Source organism: Acartia tonsa, chromosome 2 (assembly GCF_053477335.1).
Source record: "Acartia tonsa isolate MP-2025a chromosome 2, ASM5347733v1, whole genome shotgun sequence".
Taxonomy (NCBI): Eukaryota; Metazoa; Arthropoda; class Copepoda; order Calanoida; family Acartiidae; genus Acartia; species Acartia tonsa.
In genome coordinates this window covers 32396320-32410851 of record NC_137261.1, presented here as the reverse complement: position 1 = coordinate 32410851, position 14532 = coordinate 32396320, and the positions used below count along the sequence as shown (strand labels likewise).

At 31.9% G+C, this 14532-nt stretch overlaps 2 protein-coding genes across 3 annotated transcripts in view; both read left to right on the top strand.

Moving 5' to 3' along the window:
- Positions 1-6028, top strand: part of LOC145311020 (semaphorin-1A-like) — a 77887-nt gene extending 71859 nt beyond the window's left edge. For both annotated transcript variants that reach the window (XM_080150505.1, XM_080150504.1), the window contains exons 17-19: positions 471-555; positions 1096-1256; positions 1569-6028. In XM_080150505.1, the coding sequence (XP_080006631.1) occupies positions 471-555; positions 1096-1256; positions 1569-1590 (268 nt within the window). In that variant the 3' untranslated portion in view covers positions 1591-6028. The remainder of the gene's footprint in view (positions 1-470; positions 556-1095; positions 1257-1568) is intronic.
- Positions 1-14532, top strand: part of dock (SH2/SH3 adaptor protein dock) — a 592107-nt gene that overhangs the window by 146453 nt on the left and 431122 nt on the right. The window lies entirely within an intron of this gene.

The following is a 14532-nucleotide window of genomic DNA, read 5'->3' as shown; positions in this document are numbered from 1 at the left end:
GCGATTAAGAGCAGAAAATTATCTAGAAATCTGAAACAAAAATAAATGTTAACCTGCTAAAAAAGCTTTACAAAATAAAAATTTGAAGCGTTATACGATATATAATTGCACCTAATAGTCATAGGAACCACTGAGGAAATTAGAGAGAAAGAGGGGTTGGGAGTGTCCTACTTTCAGAAAAAGAATATCATCCAAATATTTTGTTCCTCTTCATGATACATTAATCATCATATTTTATATCATCTCACATACACTCACACAAAAAATATTTTTTTTATTTATATAACATTCCCCGACGTTTTTCTGTAAAAGTATTGAACGGCGTTTTTTGAAACGATTTTGTTGATTAAACGTAACTTAAAACTTAAGAACTCCTTTTCATGAAAGCTTCTTTTGTGTTTGCAAGGTCTTTTTTTTCTTTTAAATGTGAAAGTTTATGTATATATATATATATTCTCTTTTTTTTTCAGATCCGGTTACGAGGAGGAGAATATCTACGCTAAAGTGGACGATATGACGTACTACCCGGTCGTACCACAAGTCCCTCCACCTCCGGTAAGCTATAGCGCAGCTTCGCTCAAAAAATGAAAAAAATAATTCTCACCTTAGCCTATCAATGTATCATAATAATCTTAATATAAAATTTCATCAATTTTGACTTGACGTTTATTGATGCTTTTATTACATATTTAATATTTTATAAATCGTTCCCCCAACATAAAACTTAAAATAGAAATTACAAAATATTTAATTTTCATCAGTATAGCTAGTATAAAACTTTCATATGTAACTAGATTTTATAATAAAAATTTAATTTACAAGCAAAACTTTAATGAAAAACTTTCTACGGATTGTAAAAAGTTTTCAGATTAATTCCAGCTTGCCCCGAGGGGCCGAAGGCCCGGACTAACAATGCGAAACGTTACATGATATTTCAGTATGGCGTAGAACCAGTTCTAATCCAGCGGATATTAATCGGTTTTGAAGCCATATTGTAATAAATATAATGATTTACCATTAACATATCAAGGATGGGACATTCTTATCTGAAAGCCACATACCCCCTACTATGTTTGAAAAGAAATTCTGTTTTAGATGCAAGAGACTTTAAACAAGCAGAACATGTTGAATAACCTGATGTTATCTGAGCATGTGCACTCCTCCAAAACCCTGGACCTTCACCACCAGGGTCCCGCAGGGGTCAACAAACAGCCCAAGGATATGAATTCATTTAATGCCTTCAGTACTGTTCACAGGTATGTACATAAGTGAAGCTTACTCCATAGTAAGAATATATGACTGTTTGTGTGGCACTTTATAGTCACCTGACCCTAAAGAAGTCTCTACCTAAATCTTAATTTTGATTATTTTTGCCTAGGTTTAAATCATATAGTAAAAAAGAGTTCATCCAGGGTACAAGGTAACCAGCCTTTGGATTGAAAATCCTTCGGCAAGTTCAGTTTAATTCAGCTTAGAAATGTTTATTCTTCTAATCAAAAGATATTTTAAAAGAAAACATTCTTGAAAAATATACTTCGATTTTATCAAATAATTTTGTTTATTTTCAGATCTCAGAAGATTTACCTCTAGAAGTATTAAACTGTGTGTGACTAGTCACGGAACTAATAACCTATCAACAGATCTTTGGATCATTACAAAAATGTAGTTGGGGTTTCGTTAAAAAACACTTTAAAAGTGCATAAAAAATCTGAAATGAAACATTTTCTTAATCCATACAGAACTATAGTAAATGTGATCACATTTTGAAACAGATTTTAAGAGATTAAAGTAAAGTTTTAAAAGGAATTGTAGGTTGAAAGCATTAGGCATTAGTAATGAGAAGATTGAAACTGAAATTGAGAATGAGAAAGGGTTGTTTCCAAAGATAATGATTGTATGCCATCACAGTATATTTCTTCCAGTTAATGTTCTGTGACCCAAGAAACATTATAACTAGAGACCAGTACTAGTCACACACACATAACCACACACATCCAAAAATAATAATCTATTAAAAACATTCAATTCCAAAGAAGCGAGTCTTAATATAAAAAATAATATATTCAATTAATGCAACACAAAGATTATTTGATTACTTTGTTTATGTAAAATGAGCTTCCTTAAATTATGATTTAAAAATTATGGTATTATTTAACAATAAATGCATTTAAAATTATTATTTCCACTTAAACCATAGTTAATAAAAACGGTGATTATTGATGTTGTAAATTCTTGTAAAAAAATTATAGAAAGCTAACAGTTTTAAGAGATTTTTTCCTAAAAATTTACAAATTTGCTAAACTAACAGGTTTTGACGGTCATAAATGAAATGTTTATTTTCAAATGTTTTTTTAGCTTTCTATAATTTTTGCATCATAACTTAATTAGATCTCTACAAAAAAAACCTTATTCTTTAAAAACAAATATAATATACAGTAACAGTAAACCTTGTCTATTATTAATTTTTAATTCATGTATTTTTTTTATCAGGATTTTGTGTATGTGAAAATAATTTATTTATTTGAATCTTGGCTTCACCTTATAAACCTTCTTCTTTAATTAATGATCTTCCAACTATCAAATCAAGGATGTGCAAGAGTTTTCTGAAAAAAAATTGAAAAATAGATTAGATAGGTTTATTAAGGGTATCAGTAATTTATTTTGTCTTAAAATTTCAGGCAGTAACAAATCGGTTTCTTCGTTTTTGCCATATTTTTTTAACAATAATTTCAAAATAATATTATGAACAAATGTCCAGATATACTTTTTTCATGTCTTAATTTCTTTTCTATTTCTATATTTAGAAAACCGATTATTTTTCCGAATTCTTTTCCAACTCCATGATTTAATGTAATGATAATTTATCTACCTTTATATATTTTAATTTGGGTTAAATGAGCATTTCATATACCATTAGTTACCATGTCATGTCACTGGTATGCATTCACTTCTACACATCTGCATGGTGTTGTAATAACGTTATGATAATGCTAAAAAATATGCTGTCGTGATTGCACACTGTACCCTTGTCATAAGGAGTTACACAGACACATTTATTTAGGATTTTCAGGTATTTGTATACTGAAGGTAAATTTATCTGTCTAACAAATCTACTAAAACGATAGGATGATAACATCAAGGAAAGCGATAGAAAATATCAGCTTTTATATTTTTTTCCCCCCATAATCTTTATTTATCACGTTAAGTAACAAACACCAGCCTATAAAATGCATATTTAGCTATTCAATATAATACTTTCCACATATACTTAAATAGTTTCTACGCTTTATATTTTTTGTTTTAAACAAATAACAAACAATAAGACTAAAATAAATACATAAAAGAAAAGCTTCGCTTTAGAAATACAATTTTGTAAGAAAGTTTAACCATTAAGTTTATATTTGATTTAAAATTGTAAAAAAAACCTGTAATCCTGATAAATAAAAGTCTCTGAATAGTTAGCAGACATGAAACCCGACAGTTAGTTGTATTCACGAATATCAAATTATATTCTGTAAAGTAATTGGTAAAATAATAGCAGCCATAGATTTTTTAAAGAACATTTTTATGTTTGATTTTAAAAATTTAGAAATTATTCTTTTTAATAGAGCATATGGCTATTTTTACCTATTATTTTCAATTATGAACGTCCTTATTCCATATTATTAGTATCCATTTGATGTATTTTTTTTTTATCTTTTTTAATGCTAGTCCATTTTTTATTTATTTGTTCTGTTTAGATTTTGTAGAAATTGTGCCTTTAAAATTATTTCTTACTCTACATTCTTTTTTAAGAAAAAAAAATACCCAGTTAACTATGCAATTTCATGATATTTTCTCTACAAATCTTTGTGTTTTAGCAAAACCGTAAATTAAAAAATATGTTTTTAGATATTTTTGCCATAAAAATTTACTGTTAGTTTGTTTGTAAATAATAATATCAGTGACCAAATCGCATATCTTAATTATGAAAAAATGTTTTAATGTAAAAAAATACATCTTATTACATTCAGTAAATATTTGAAACTTTTGTACATAAAAAGCACATAAAATGAAATTTTAAACAAAAACAATAAATACTTTTTTTGCTAGATATTAAAGTTTTTTTTATAATCTCAGAAAATGATCTCATTTATTTTAACCTCTGCTTATAAAAATTATTCCTATTAGTTTAAAATCTTAAAAACAAAAATAAAAGGAAAAAATGTTCAGAATTCGAGGACAAAAAAATAATCATCTTAAATAATTAAGGACAGATACCAAATTTGCTGAACCAATAGTAAATGTATTTATAAAATAGGCAACCTTTCTTTTTGATTGGTATTCCTATCTCATTAGATACATGTACTTGACTGTTATATGATTTATTTGTCGCTGTCCTTTTTAATTAATAAAGCCCTTCAGGGCTCCAGGGATAGAATAATGTTAGTTTTAAATTTTCCTGTCCCTATATCCCTTAATATTTTCTCCTTTTTGTTAAAAAAAATGATAATATGGCTGTGAACTGTTAGTATCCTTCTCCCAAATCTACCCTTGGAAATTTAATATTTATGTAGTTATAACACAAAATAAGAATATCAAGTAATATTTCACAAATAGATAATTTTTGATAAAAGAAAGGGGGAGGGAATTGGTGATATCTCTTTTTTCAAGTGACTGTTTTTGTGAAACAATATCTTAGTCTTTTACATTTTTTGCCTTAAAACACTAAAGAAAATCTTGTTGCAAAATGAAATTTACTATTTCTGATTAGGAGATATTAACAATTCCCTCCTCCTTCTGTCTTTTAATTTGATAGAGGCATCTTCTAAAACATTTTTATTTTATAACATATGATACTTTTGTTACTTGTTAGTTAAAATGTATCATAATGTAATAACACAATAAATAATATAACCAAAAGTAATATTAAAAACAAAAATTTACCAAAATTGTAAAAAAAAATGTGATTTAAAATTTTCTTTGTTATTTTATACCATGTGATTATTATCAGACAAAAGTTATTATTTATAGAATAGAAAGGGCAAAAAGTTAAAAAAGGGAAAAATTTTCTACAAAATAATTTAACAAAGCAGAATAAATTCTTCATTTAAAGGTTATTTATTTTGTAAAAAAAATTGTTGAAAAATCCATTGAAAATAATACATTTTGTCTTAATTCTAAAATTCTAAAACTTCTTCAAGTCAAAAAAGTTAGATGCAAAATAATTTTTCTTGGGGCTGTTCCCACTTGTTATCTGTCTTGTTTATTTACCCTAATATTTGTCAATGCGGCAGGCAGGGGGGGGGGGGGAGGGTACTTCCATTGTATACTGAGCTTCTAAAACTAAATTAAAACAAATGACTTCTAAATTGAAATAATTTATCTTCCCTGGGGTGGAGAGAGGGGGTGGAAGAGAGTAAAGAAAGACTGAATCTTCTCTTAGCAAAGTGAGTCAGAAAAAAATAAAGGATTTCTTTAAAATTTAAATGTAATTTATAAACAAAGCCTTTGTTAGACGTGTAACATATTAATTGCTTTATTGCATTTTATCAAATGAATAAAGCATGAAACTTTACATTACCATTACAATTAGGTTATGTTGATGTGATATCAGCAAAAAATCTTAATTTTAAAAGAAATAGAAGGTAAATTTTTTTTTATTGTCACTCTGTTTATTTTGTGGGGTAAACAGACATTATATTATAGGGGTAAAATATAACTCAAATATTTTGCATTTTATTATACATAATTTACATAAATAGAAAAGTTTTAGAAATTATTATTTTCACATGGTAATAGGTATGTCCAAAAAAATAGGGATGTTCGCAAAGAGTTTAGAACAAGAAATACAGGCATTTTCAGATTTATATAAACTGATAGTTGTATTCTACTAATTACTTTCTAACCTGTGCTGACATCCCTATAAAATTTAAAATCAGTTTCTTATTTTGTTTTTGTACATGTTCATTTTTTATGAGAACTACATAATGTATTATGAATAAAAAGATTGTTAGAAAAAAAGTTGAAAATACAGTTATGCTTTAGATTGGTGTTTTTTTTTTATTAGCAAAGCTACTTCATATTAACAAATGTCTTAAGTTGAACTAAATGAATAGTGAAATGGAGAGAAGTGATACCTAAAATAGATAAAGATATGATTTCGCAATTTTATTAGACAGAGACGCACAGTTAGAAGTAAAGTAGCAACGCTGCAATAAAATAGTATTAGAGTACAGATAATATGCAACTCAAGAAAAAAAGATTTTCCTAAAGGTAATTCTAGTAAAAATATCCTATAATCTCCTAGTACTCTGTGTTACTTAAATTCCAAGATTAAAACCAGTTTTGTTAGACCCGAGAGACCGAAAGCTCGGCTAATAAAACTGGTTTAATCTAATGATTTTAATTTAGTTTTCTTGGAAAACTAAAACAAAACACAATGCTATATTCGATTTTTTAGTGTGACTGAGAACTGGTTCTATACAGAGAATGTTAATCGATTTCGAAGCCATTCTAGAAAAGTTACTCTTGTAATATGCTATAATCACTATGTTATTAATTTTATAACAGTGGTTAATCCAAAATATTTTCATTGCTGCACTACTTGCAAGGATGTCCAATAGAGGGGGGGGGATAAGGGGTGATAACCCTCCCCAAATGAATTTTGGGGTGCCCCCGACATTTTGAAGTTTGAATTTTTACTCCCCCCCCTCCACAAAAAATAAAAGCTTGGACGTCCTTGCCTGAATGATATAAAGATTACCCCTTCCCCCAATGAATTTGAAAAATCTTGGACGCCCTTGACTACATGTATAACTTTCCATGTTAATAAAAGCTGTAAAGCTAATGGCGTAGCCACAAATGTGTTAAGAAAAAAAATGGCATGCTTCAGCGGAATAAATAAATCTTATTAGCATAAGTAGTCTTATAATAAACATAGAATAGTTAAATTAGAAATGTTATTACTATAAGATTCTAATAGTAAAAATGAAATAGTTTTAGTATTTTTATTAGATGGAAATATGATATAAAGATCCTTATTTAGAAGTAACACGATGTCTGTCTCTCTGTAGGATGCATATTTAAAAACTAGCATCAAATTAAAAAAAAAACATTACTAGGTACTTATTAGGTACACAGACGGCCAATTTAATGCTTTATAATGTTTGTATCCATCTATATTTCTTATTCTATGGGTGCCATATATTTCGTTTCCCAGATTAACTTTCTGTAAATACAAAACAACTTACTAATCTTTAAACACGATTGTATCTATTTTTAGCGACAAGTTTTCCAAAATTAAGTTTTACTGAAATTTTTGAGTTCTCGATTTTAGAGAAGCTTCATATGGCCCTGGAATAATTCTACACTTATTTGCTACATTACTTCTCACTGCTAAGGAGCTGCTTAGAAAGAAGGTTATTTCTTTTATGTGTTTTATTTATTTTTTTAGCTTGATTGAATGCACAACCACCTTATTATGCACACTTTTTACTAAATCCATGAAAACCTAAATTCAACCAAATTCTCAGCCTTAACAGTACTTTTTTATTCAAATGCTAACATCTTAACTAGGATCCAATATTCATAAGAGCAAAGCAATTTGAAAAGGTAGCTATTGTGGTACGAGATTAGCAAACAGTAAACGTTACACAATTTATTTTTAAAAGTTTTGTTTTTATACAAAAAAACATTTGTTAAAAAGGTTCAAACCTCCAACCTCTATTTTAAGTTATCAAATATAATCCTTGCGCTTTATATACCTACCTTTTTATTTAAACGAACTTTGTCTGAAAAGCCATGGAAATGATTTGCACCTGTTTTGGGCCAAGGCATAGTCTAATAGTCTTACTATTATCTCGTGAATCTGGCAAAGCAGCAGTAGCTTTAAATTTTGTCATCTTCATTGGGAAATTAGCTTTGGTCTATTCCTGGCTTTGGTCAGGATTCGAGCCCACCATCCTTTCGATTAGATGTACTATGTGTGTTATGGTCCATGGGACAAAGACCAAACTACTGCAAAATTGTGTAAAAAAATGAGGGATTATCCATCTCTTTTTTAGGGGGTTTCTTTCCCACTTCTCCTCTCATTTTATGACGTCATATGGATCATTTTTGACACAATTTTGCAGCAATTTGGTCTTTGTAGTCCATGGTTTAAGTGTTGTCACCTTATTTTTGATAGACCTGACCATTAAACGCTTTACTAAGTTCAAACTGTATCTATTATAAGAATAATAAAATTAATCTATAGTTTTACTTTTTGTAAAATCATTTATAGTGTAGTAAATTTATAAATGAGATATGTCGACATGTATGTCCGTATTATCATCCATTAATATTTTTTTAATATCGCAAGCATCATGACCTTTTATAAAATAAACTTTTCAGGTAAGCTTTATAAATTTTTTGAGTAGTTTTAGGCTATTGACCTCATTTAAACTCCCATATAGGCCAGAGGAGAAGCAACCTATTATTACAAGTAAATTATTCGATGTTTTTGTAATTGTCTTTTATAGTTTTACATCATTCTACATCATTCCAATTATTAGGAACTTTTTAATTGAGCCTCTTTTAGGCATGATTGTACTTGTTTTAAATAAATTTTATTTTTAGGCTAATTCATTTAAAAACCTGTTGGCAATTTAGTGTTTTAGTTTTAAAAGGTGTTTGGTTAGCTATAATTACATTAGGATACATAACAACCCCCCCTAACAATTTGTTTCAGAGGGAAGGATTCACGAATGGGTTGATGCGACCCAATAAAAATGATAAAAAATTATTTGGTGGCCAGTTAAGGCTTTCAAGAGAAACAAATATTATAACAAAAATTTATCTTATTACTTAAATGTCTGAAATTTTAAGAAATGAAAAGCTTCAGAAATATAAAAATGTGGAAGAAAGAAAAAATATTAAAAAACTGTAAACTTTTGTGTTCTTTAAGTTAATTAAAATTGAATCAAGTTTCTGGTTAGGTTAGGTGTGTGTGAGTCAATGTTGTTTTAATAAAAGTAGTATATTAGAATTGTCGGGTCATGGAAAGAAGACTAGGTAGCGGATTTCATCGTATTTTTACAATAGCTTTACCCCTATTTCTTGTCCGTGCGGGGAGCTCTAACCTTGCGTGGCAATTATAATTATTTATCTATTAAATAACCTATTAAAATGCTACTGTGAAAATACAAGGAAAGCTGCTTCTTTGTTTTCTTTCCATGATCCGAATTGTCTGTCTAAACGGGCGACGCAAAAAACTCTAAATGTAGTTTATATACGTAGTATACTGTCCGTACCTACTTTAGTTAGTGTCATTCAACAGTCCCACAAACACCTTGAAGCAAACAAAATATATAAAATATAAATGTTTTTATTTTAAATATTGATTTGTTTAGGAATCCCTTCAATTTGATGTAAATATTTAAAAATTAGATAGATGAGGTGCACATCTAAAAAATAGAAAGATGACAAATCTATTTTGCCTTCAAATATTAGTCAATATTGCTCTTCCTTTTTTCATAAATTCTAGTATTTTGTAGAATAAGTAATATAAAATATACCATTTTCCAAAATTATTGCATTTTTAAATTAGAGGCAAATAAGATGTATGGAAATCTAAAATTAAGAGTTTTAAAGAAAAATGCGCTACGATAAAAAATCTATTTTGTCATAAATACTTTGATCTTGGCTTTTAGATTTTGGCTCATAGCTTCGGGGGTAAAATTTAATTTACAAAAGTTAACTCACTGGGTTTACGAACATAATCAAATCAAATGGCCTCCCCCTACACACAGACACACAGACAGACACATGGGTGGGAAAAAGGAATATAAAAGTTAGCTTACTAGGTTTACGGACATAATCAAATAATATGGCTTACCCTTGGGGGGTAATTTTTTTCTTGGGGCGATTTCTCTTGGTAGGGTGGTGGTAACCTCCCCCAAAATAATTATTAACACTATTTTTTTGCTTTTCAATAATAAGATTAATTAAAATTTCAGTCAGTCATTTATGATAATGATGGTAAAACAGTTAAAAGACAACTAAATATAAAATTTTCAAATTTCTTATAGTAACACTAGCGGCTTCGCCCCTAGCCTCTAGGGGCTTTGCCCCAAGAGGTTTGATCAACTTAATTTTTCGTATTTTAGATTTAAAAAGAAAAAGTAAAAAAAAAATTTTTTTTGGGGGGGGTATTTTCATTTTTTGGGGGGGTTGGGTGGTGACTAACCCCCCAAGAAAATAGCTTAAAACCATCACAGGACAAGTAGGTATATTTCCTAAAGAGTAGAGCCCAATCGGTTCAGTGGTTACTGAGATCTTAAGCTTCAGACGGACAGACGGACAGACAGACGGACAGACATCGTTCTACTTTGTATTATAGATATATTTTACCTTGCTGATATTTAATTCGTCCTCTGTTGTAAAATCCATAGAGGTAATGGGCGAAGCATTATATAAGGACACCTCTTCTACTCCCCTTTAAAACCATCCGACAGTATAACCACACGACTAATTATATACAGCAAAACAACAAATTTAAACGAATATAGTATCAACAAAATGTTAGGTAACACTTTTTATTATCTTTTTACCCTATATGCCATCTATGTTTTCTAATTGTTAAAGATCCACCCATCAAGGATAAGAGATGGGAAACGTAGGAAAATATTATTTCAGGCCTATTTCAAGCCTAGGCCTATTTCTAGCCTAATAAACCAGTTTTGGGATAGCGCAGTGGTTCGTATAAAATGCTAATGAAAAAGCTGTGTGTGTGTGTGTAGATAAAGTATAGAATCAAATTCAGGTAGCTAGTTTAAAGTAAAAAACATAACTTTTTATAAACCTATATATTAATGGCTTTTGTTAAAATGAAGTTTTTTCTCTCCCAAAATTTTTTATCTTTTACTTTGGTAATTTGAACTGTCAGAAAGCTATCGTTGGGTTTCCCTCAGACAGATTTTAGTTTGTATTATTTGCATTTTTATTAATGAGTAAAAATTTTATTTGAAAATTTCATTGCTAATTAAAATTCAAAATAAATAAATAAATAGGCACTTGGGTAACATTCTATCAAGTTCTTTGGATACTATACTGGATATAATGTAATGATATATCTGTACTGTGTTGTATTGTACAAAAATTAGGGTGAAGGTGTTGTATCAACTCCGTACTAAATTTTTAAAATTCAAAATACAACATCTAATTTATAAACTACCAAATGAAAATTCGTAGCTACCTTCTTTCCAAAAAAATAATCCCGTTATTTTTGTTTTTTCTATGTGGCCCTTTTTTAATGTTTAACTCTAAGCAGATTTAATAATTAAACTAATGTGATCTAACACCATTTATATTTATTTTTTCGTAGCAGACGAAATCATTATTTTTTCTAGAATTGTCTGCTTTTAAAATTTCCGCGGAGCCAATTGGTGATTGGTTGATACAAAACAAGCCCAAATCACAGAACACTATTGGTTTAGAGCGGTAGCCAATATGAGCCGTCCGCCAGTAAGGTCATTAAATTAGGCAAATGGTAAAAGTTGCATGATCCCTTTCAAAACCAGGCCGAGACCTAATTTATGGCCAGGTTTCCTATCCCTTATCCCTGTCCACCCATAAACAAAGAAGTACAGCCGATGATATAATCTTAGTATAGAGTAACTGCGCTTTTTGCTATTTTCGCCCAGTAAAATTGATCATTGCAAAAACACCCCAAGGACTAACACTTCAAATAAATGAAGTTACTGAGTTTAGTGCTGTTCAGTAATAGATATAGATATTCAACTATTTAATTTCTCAACTGTTTCCATAAGTTCTATATTTTAGATATAAATATAAAAATTAAACAGCTTTGTTTTTGTAACTTAAAAGAAAATAATAAAGATTGTGAAGAGATATTCTTAGTGTAAGTGTGTGACTATTTATTTGGAGGATAGAGCTAGAACGAGCTCGCTTGTGTTTGTGTATGCATGTTTAAGAGAAAGAGAGATGTTTCATGATGATCGCGTTCTGTAAACGTACTTATGACAGACTGACAGACTGACATAAGGAAAGACCCTGATTACAAAATCATTTAAAGTTAAAATTAATGTAATATTTAAATATTTTTTACAGACTATTTGTCTGTGATCCTACTATTAAGTCAGAGAGGTTTTATAATTTCATTTAATGCCCATTTTGTTCTTAATAAATGTAAATTAAAAGGCAAGGCAAGCTTGTTTTAATTTAAAAATTAATTTATGAAAATTAACTTTTCTAACATATAAACTAGATCCTTTGTCCTCAGCTCTCAGAAAGTTTTCCAAACAAGACTACTAACTGTCATAACACACAAACATTAGATAAACAAGGACGAAAACATCCATAAAAGCAAAGCTCTAAAATTAGAAGAAAGGACAAACGGACAACAACTTTTGTAGAGTGTCAGAACAAAATAACTATATCATATTAGAGCTAAAAACTTTGGGTATAGTCCTTTCCATGACATCGCTCCATATGGGGCGATGATTTTAATTGATCGCCTCTTATGACAAGGGGCGATGTATTGGCTCCTTGAAAGGAGCGATTTAATAGCCCCTTATAACAAGAGGCGATGTTATGACTCCTTGAAAGGAGCGATTTGATAGCCCCTTGCCCTAAGAGGCGATTAAATGATCCTTTATCGCTCCATAATCGCTCCTTCTAAAGAGGTAATGATATGTCCTCTTATCCCAAGGGGCTATTTAATAAAATATCGCCTCTTCATGGCCCCTTCACGATTTTATATATATATCTGAGTTCCTTGATGGCCCCTACATCACTCCTTCATCTCTCCTTCTTGAAATTTATATTACATTGTACTTACTTTGATGGCCCCTACATCGCTCCTCCATCGCCCCTTCATCGCTCCTACATCGCTCCTTCATCTCTCCATCTTGAAATTTATACTACATTGTACTTTGATGGCCCCTACATCGCTCCTCCATCGCCCCTTCATCGCTCCTACATCGCTCCTTCATCTCTCCTTCTTGAAATTTTTATTACATGGTACTTTGATGGCCCCTACATCGCTCCTCCATCGCTCCTCCATCGCCCCTTCATCGCTCCTACATCGCTCCTTCATCTCTCCTTCTTGAAATTTACATTACATTGTACTTTGATGGCCCCTACATCGCTCCTCCATCGCCCCTTCATCGCTCCTCCATCGCCCCTACATCGCTCCTTCATCTCTCCTTCTTGAAATTTACATTACATTGTACTTTGATGGCCCCTACATCGCTCCTCCATCGCCCCTTCATCGCTCCTCCATCGCCCCTACATCGCTCCTCCATCGCCCCGTACATCGCTCCTTCATCGCCCCTTCATCGCTCCTACATCGCTCCTTCATCTCTCCTTCTTGAAATTTATATTACATTGTACTTTGATGGCCCCTACATCGCTCCTCCATCGCCCCTTCATCGCTCCTACATCGCCCCTACATCGCTCCTTCATCTCTCCTTCTTGAAATTTATATTACATTGTACTTTGATGACCCCTACATCGCTCCTCCATCGCCCCTACATCGCTCCTACATCGCCCCTACATCGCTCCTTCATCTCTCCTTCTTGAAATTTATATTACATTGTACTTACTTTGATGGCCCCTACATCGCTCCTCCATCGCCCCTTCATCGCTCCTACATCGCCCCTACATCGCTCCTCCATCGCCCCTTCATCGCTCCTACATCGCCCCTACATCGCTCCTCCATCGCCCCTTCATCGCTCCTACATCGCCCCTACATCGCTCCTTCATCTCTCCTTCTTGAAATTTATATTACATTGTACTTTGATGACCCCTACATCGCTCCTCCATCGCCCCTACATCGCTCCTACATCGCCCCTACATCGCTCCTTCATCTCTCCTTCTTGAAATTTATATTACATTGTACTTTGATGGCCCCTACATCGCTCCTCCATCGCCCCTTCATCGCTCCTACATCGCCCCTACATCGCTCCTTCATCTCTCCTTCTTGAAATTTATATTACATTGTACTTTGATGGCCCCTACATCGCTCCTCCATCGCCCCTTCATCGCTCCTCCATCGCCCCTACATCGCTCCTTCATCTCTCCTTCTTGAAATTTATATTACATTGTACTTTGATGACCCCTACATCGCTCCTCCATCGCCCCTACATCGCTCCTACATCGCTCCTCCATCGCCCCTTCATCGCTCCTTCTCCAAATTTATATTACATTGTACTTTTATGGCCCCTACATCCCCTACATCGCTCCTCCATCACCCCTTCATTGCTCCTCCATCGCCCCTTCATCGCTCCTACATCGCCCCTTCATCGCTCCTACATCGCCCCTACATCGCTCCTTCATCTCTCCTTCTTATAATTTATATTACATTGTACTTACTTTGATGGCCCCTACATCGCTCCTCCATCGCCCCTACATCGCTCCTACATCGCCCCTACATCGCCCCTACATCGCTCCTTCATCTCTCCTTCTTGAAATTTATATTACATTGTACTTTGATGGCCCCTACATCGCTCCTCCATCGCCCCTTCATCGCTCCTACATCGCCCCTACATC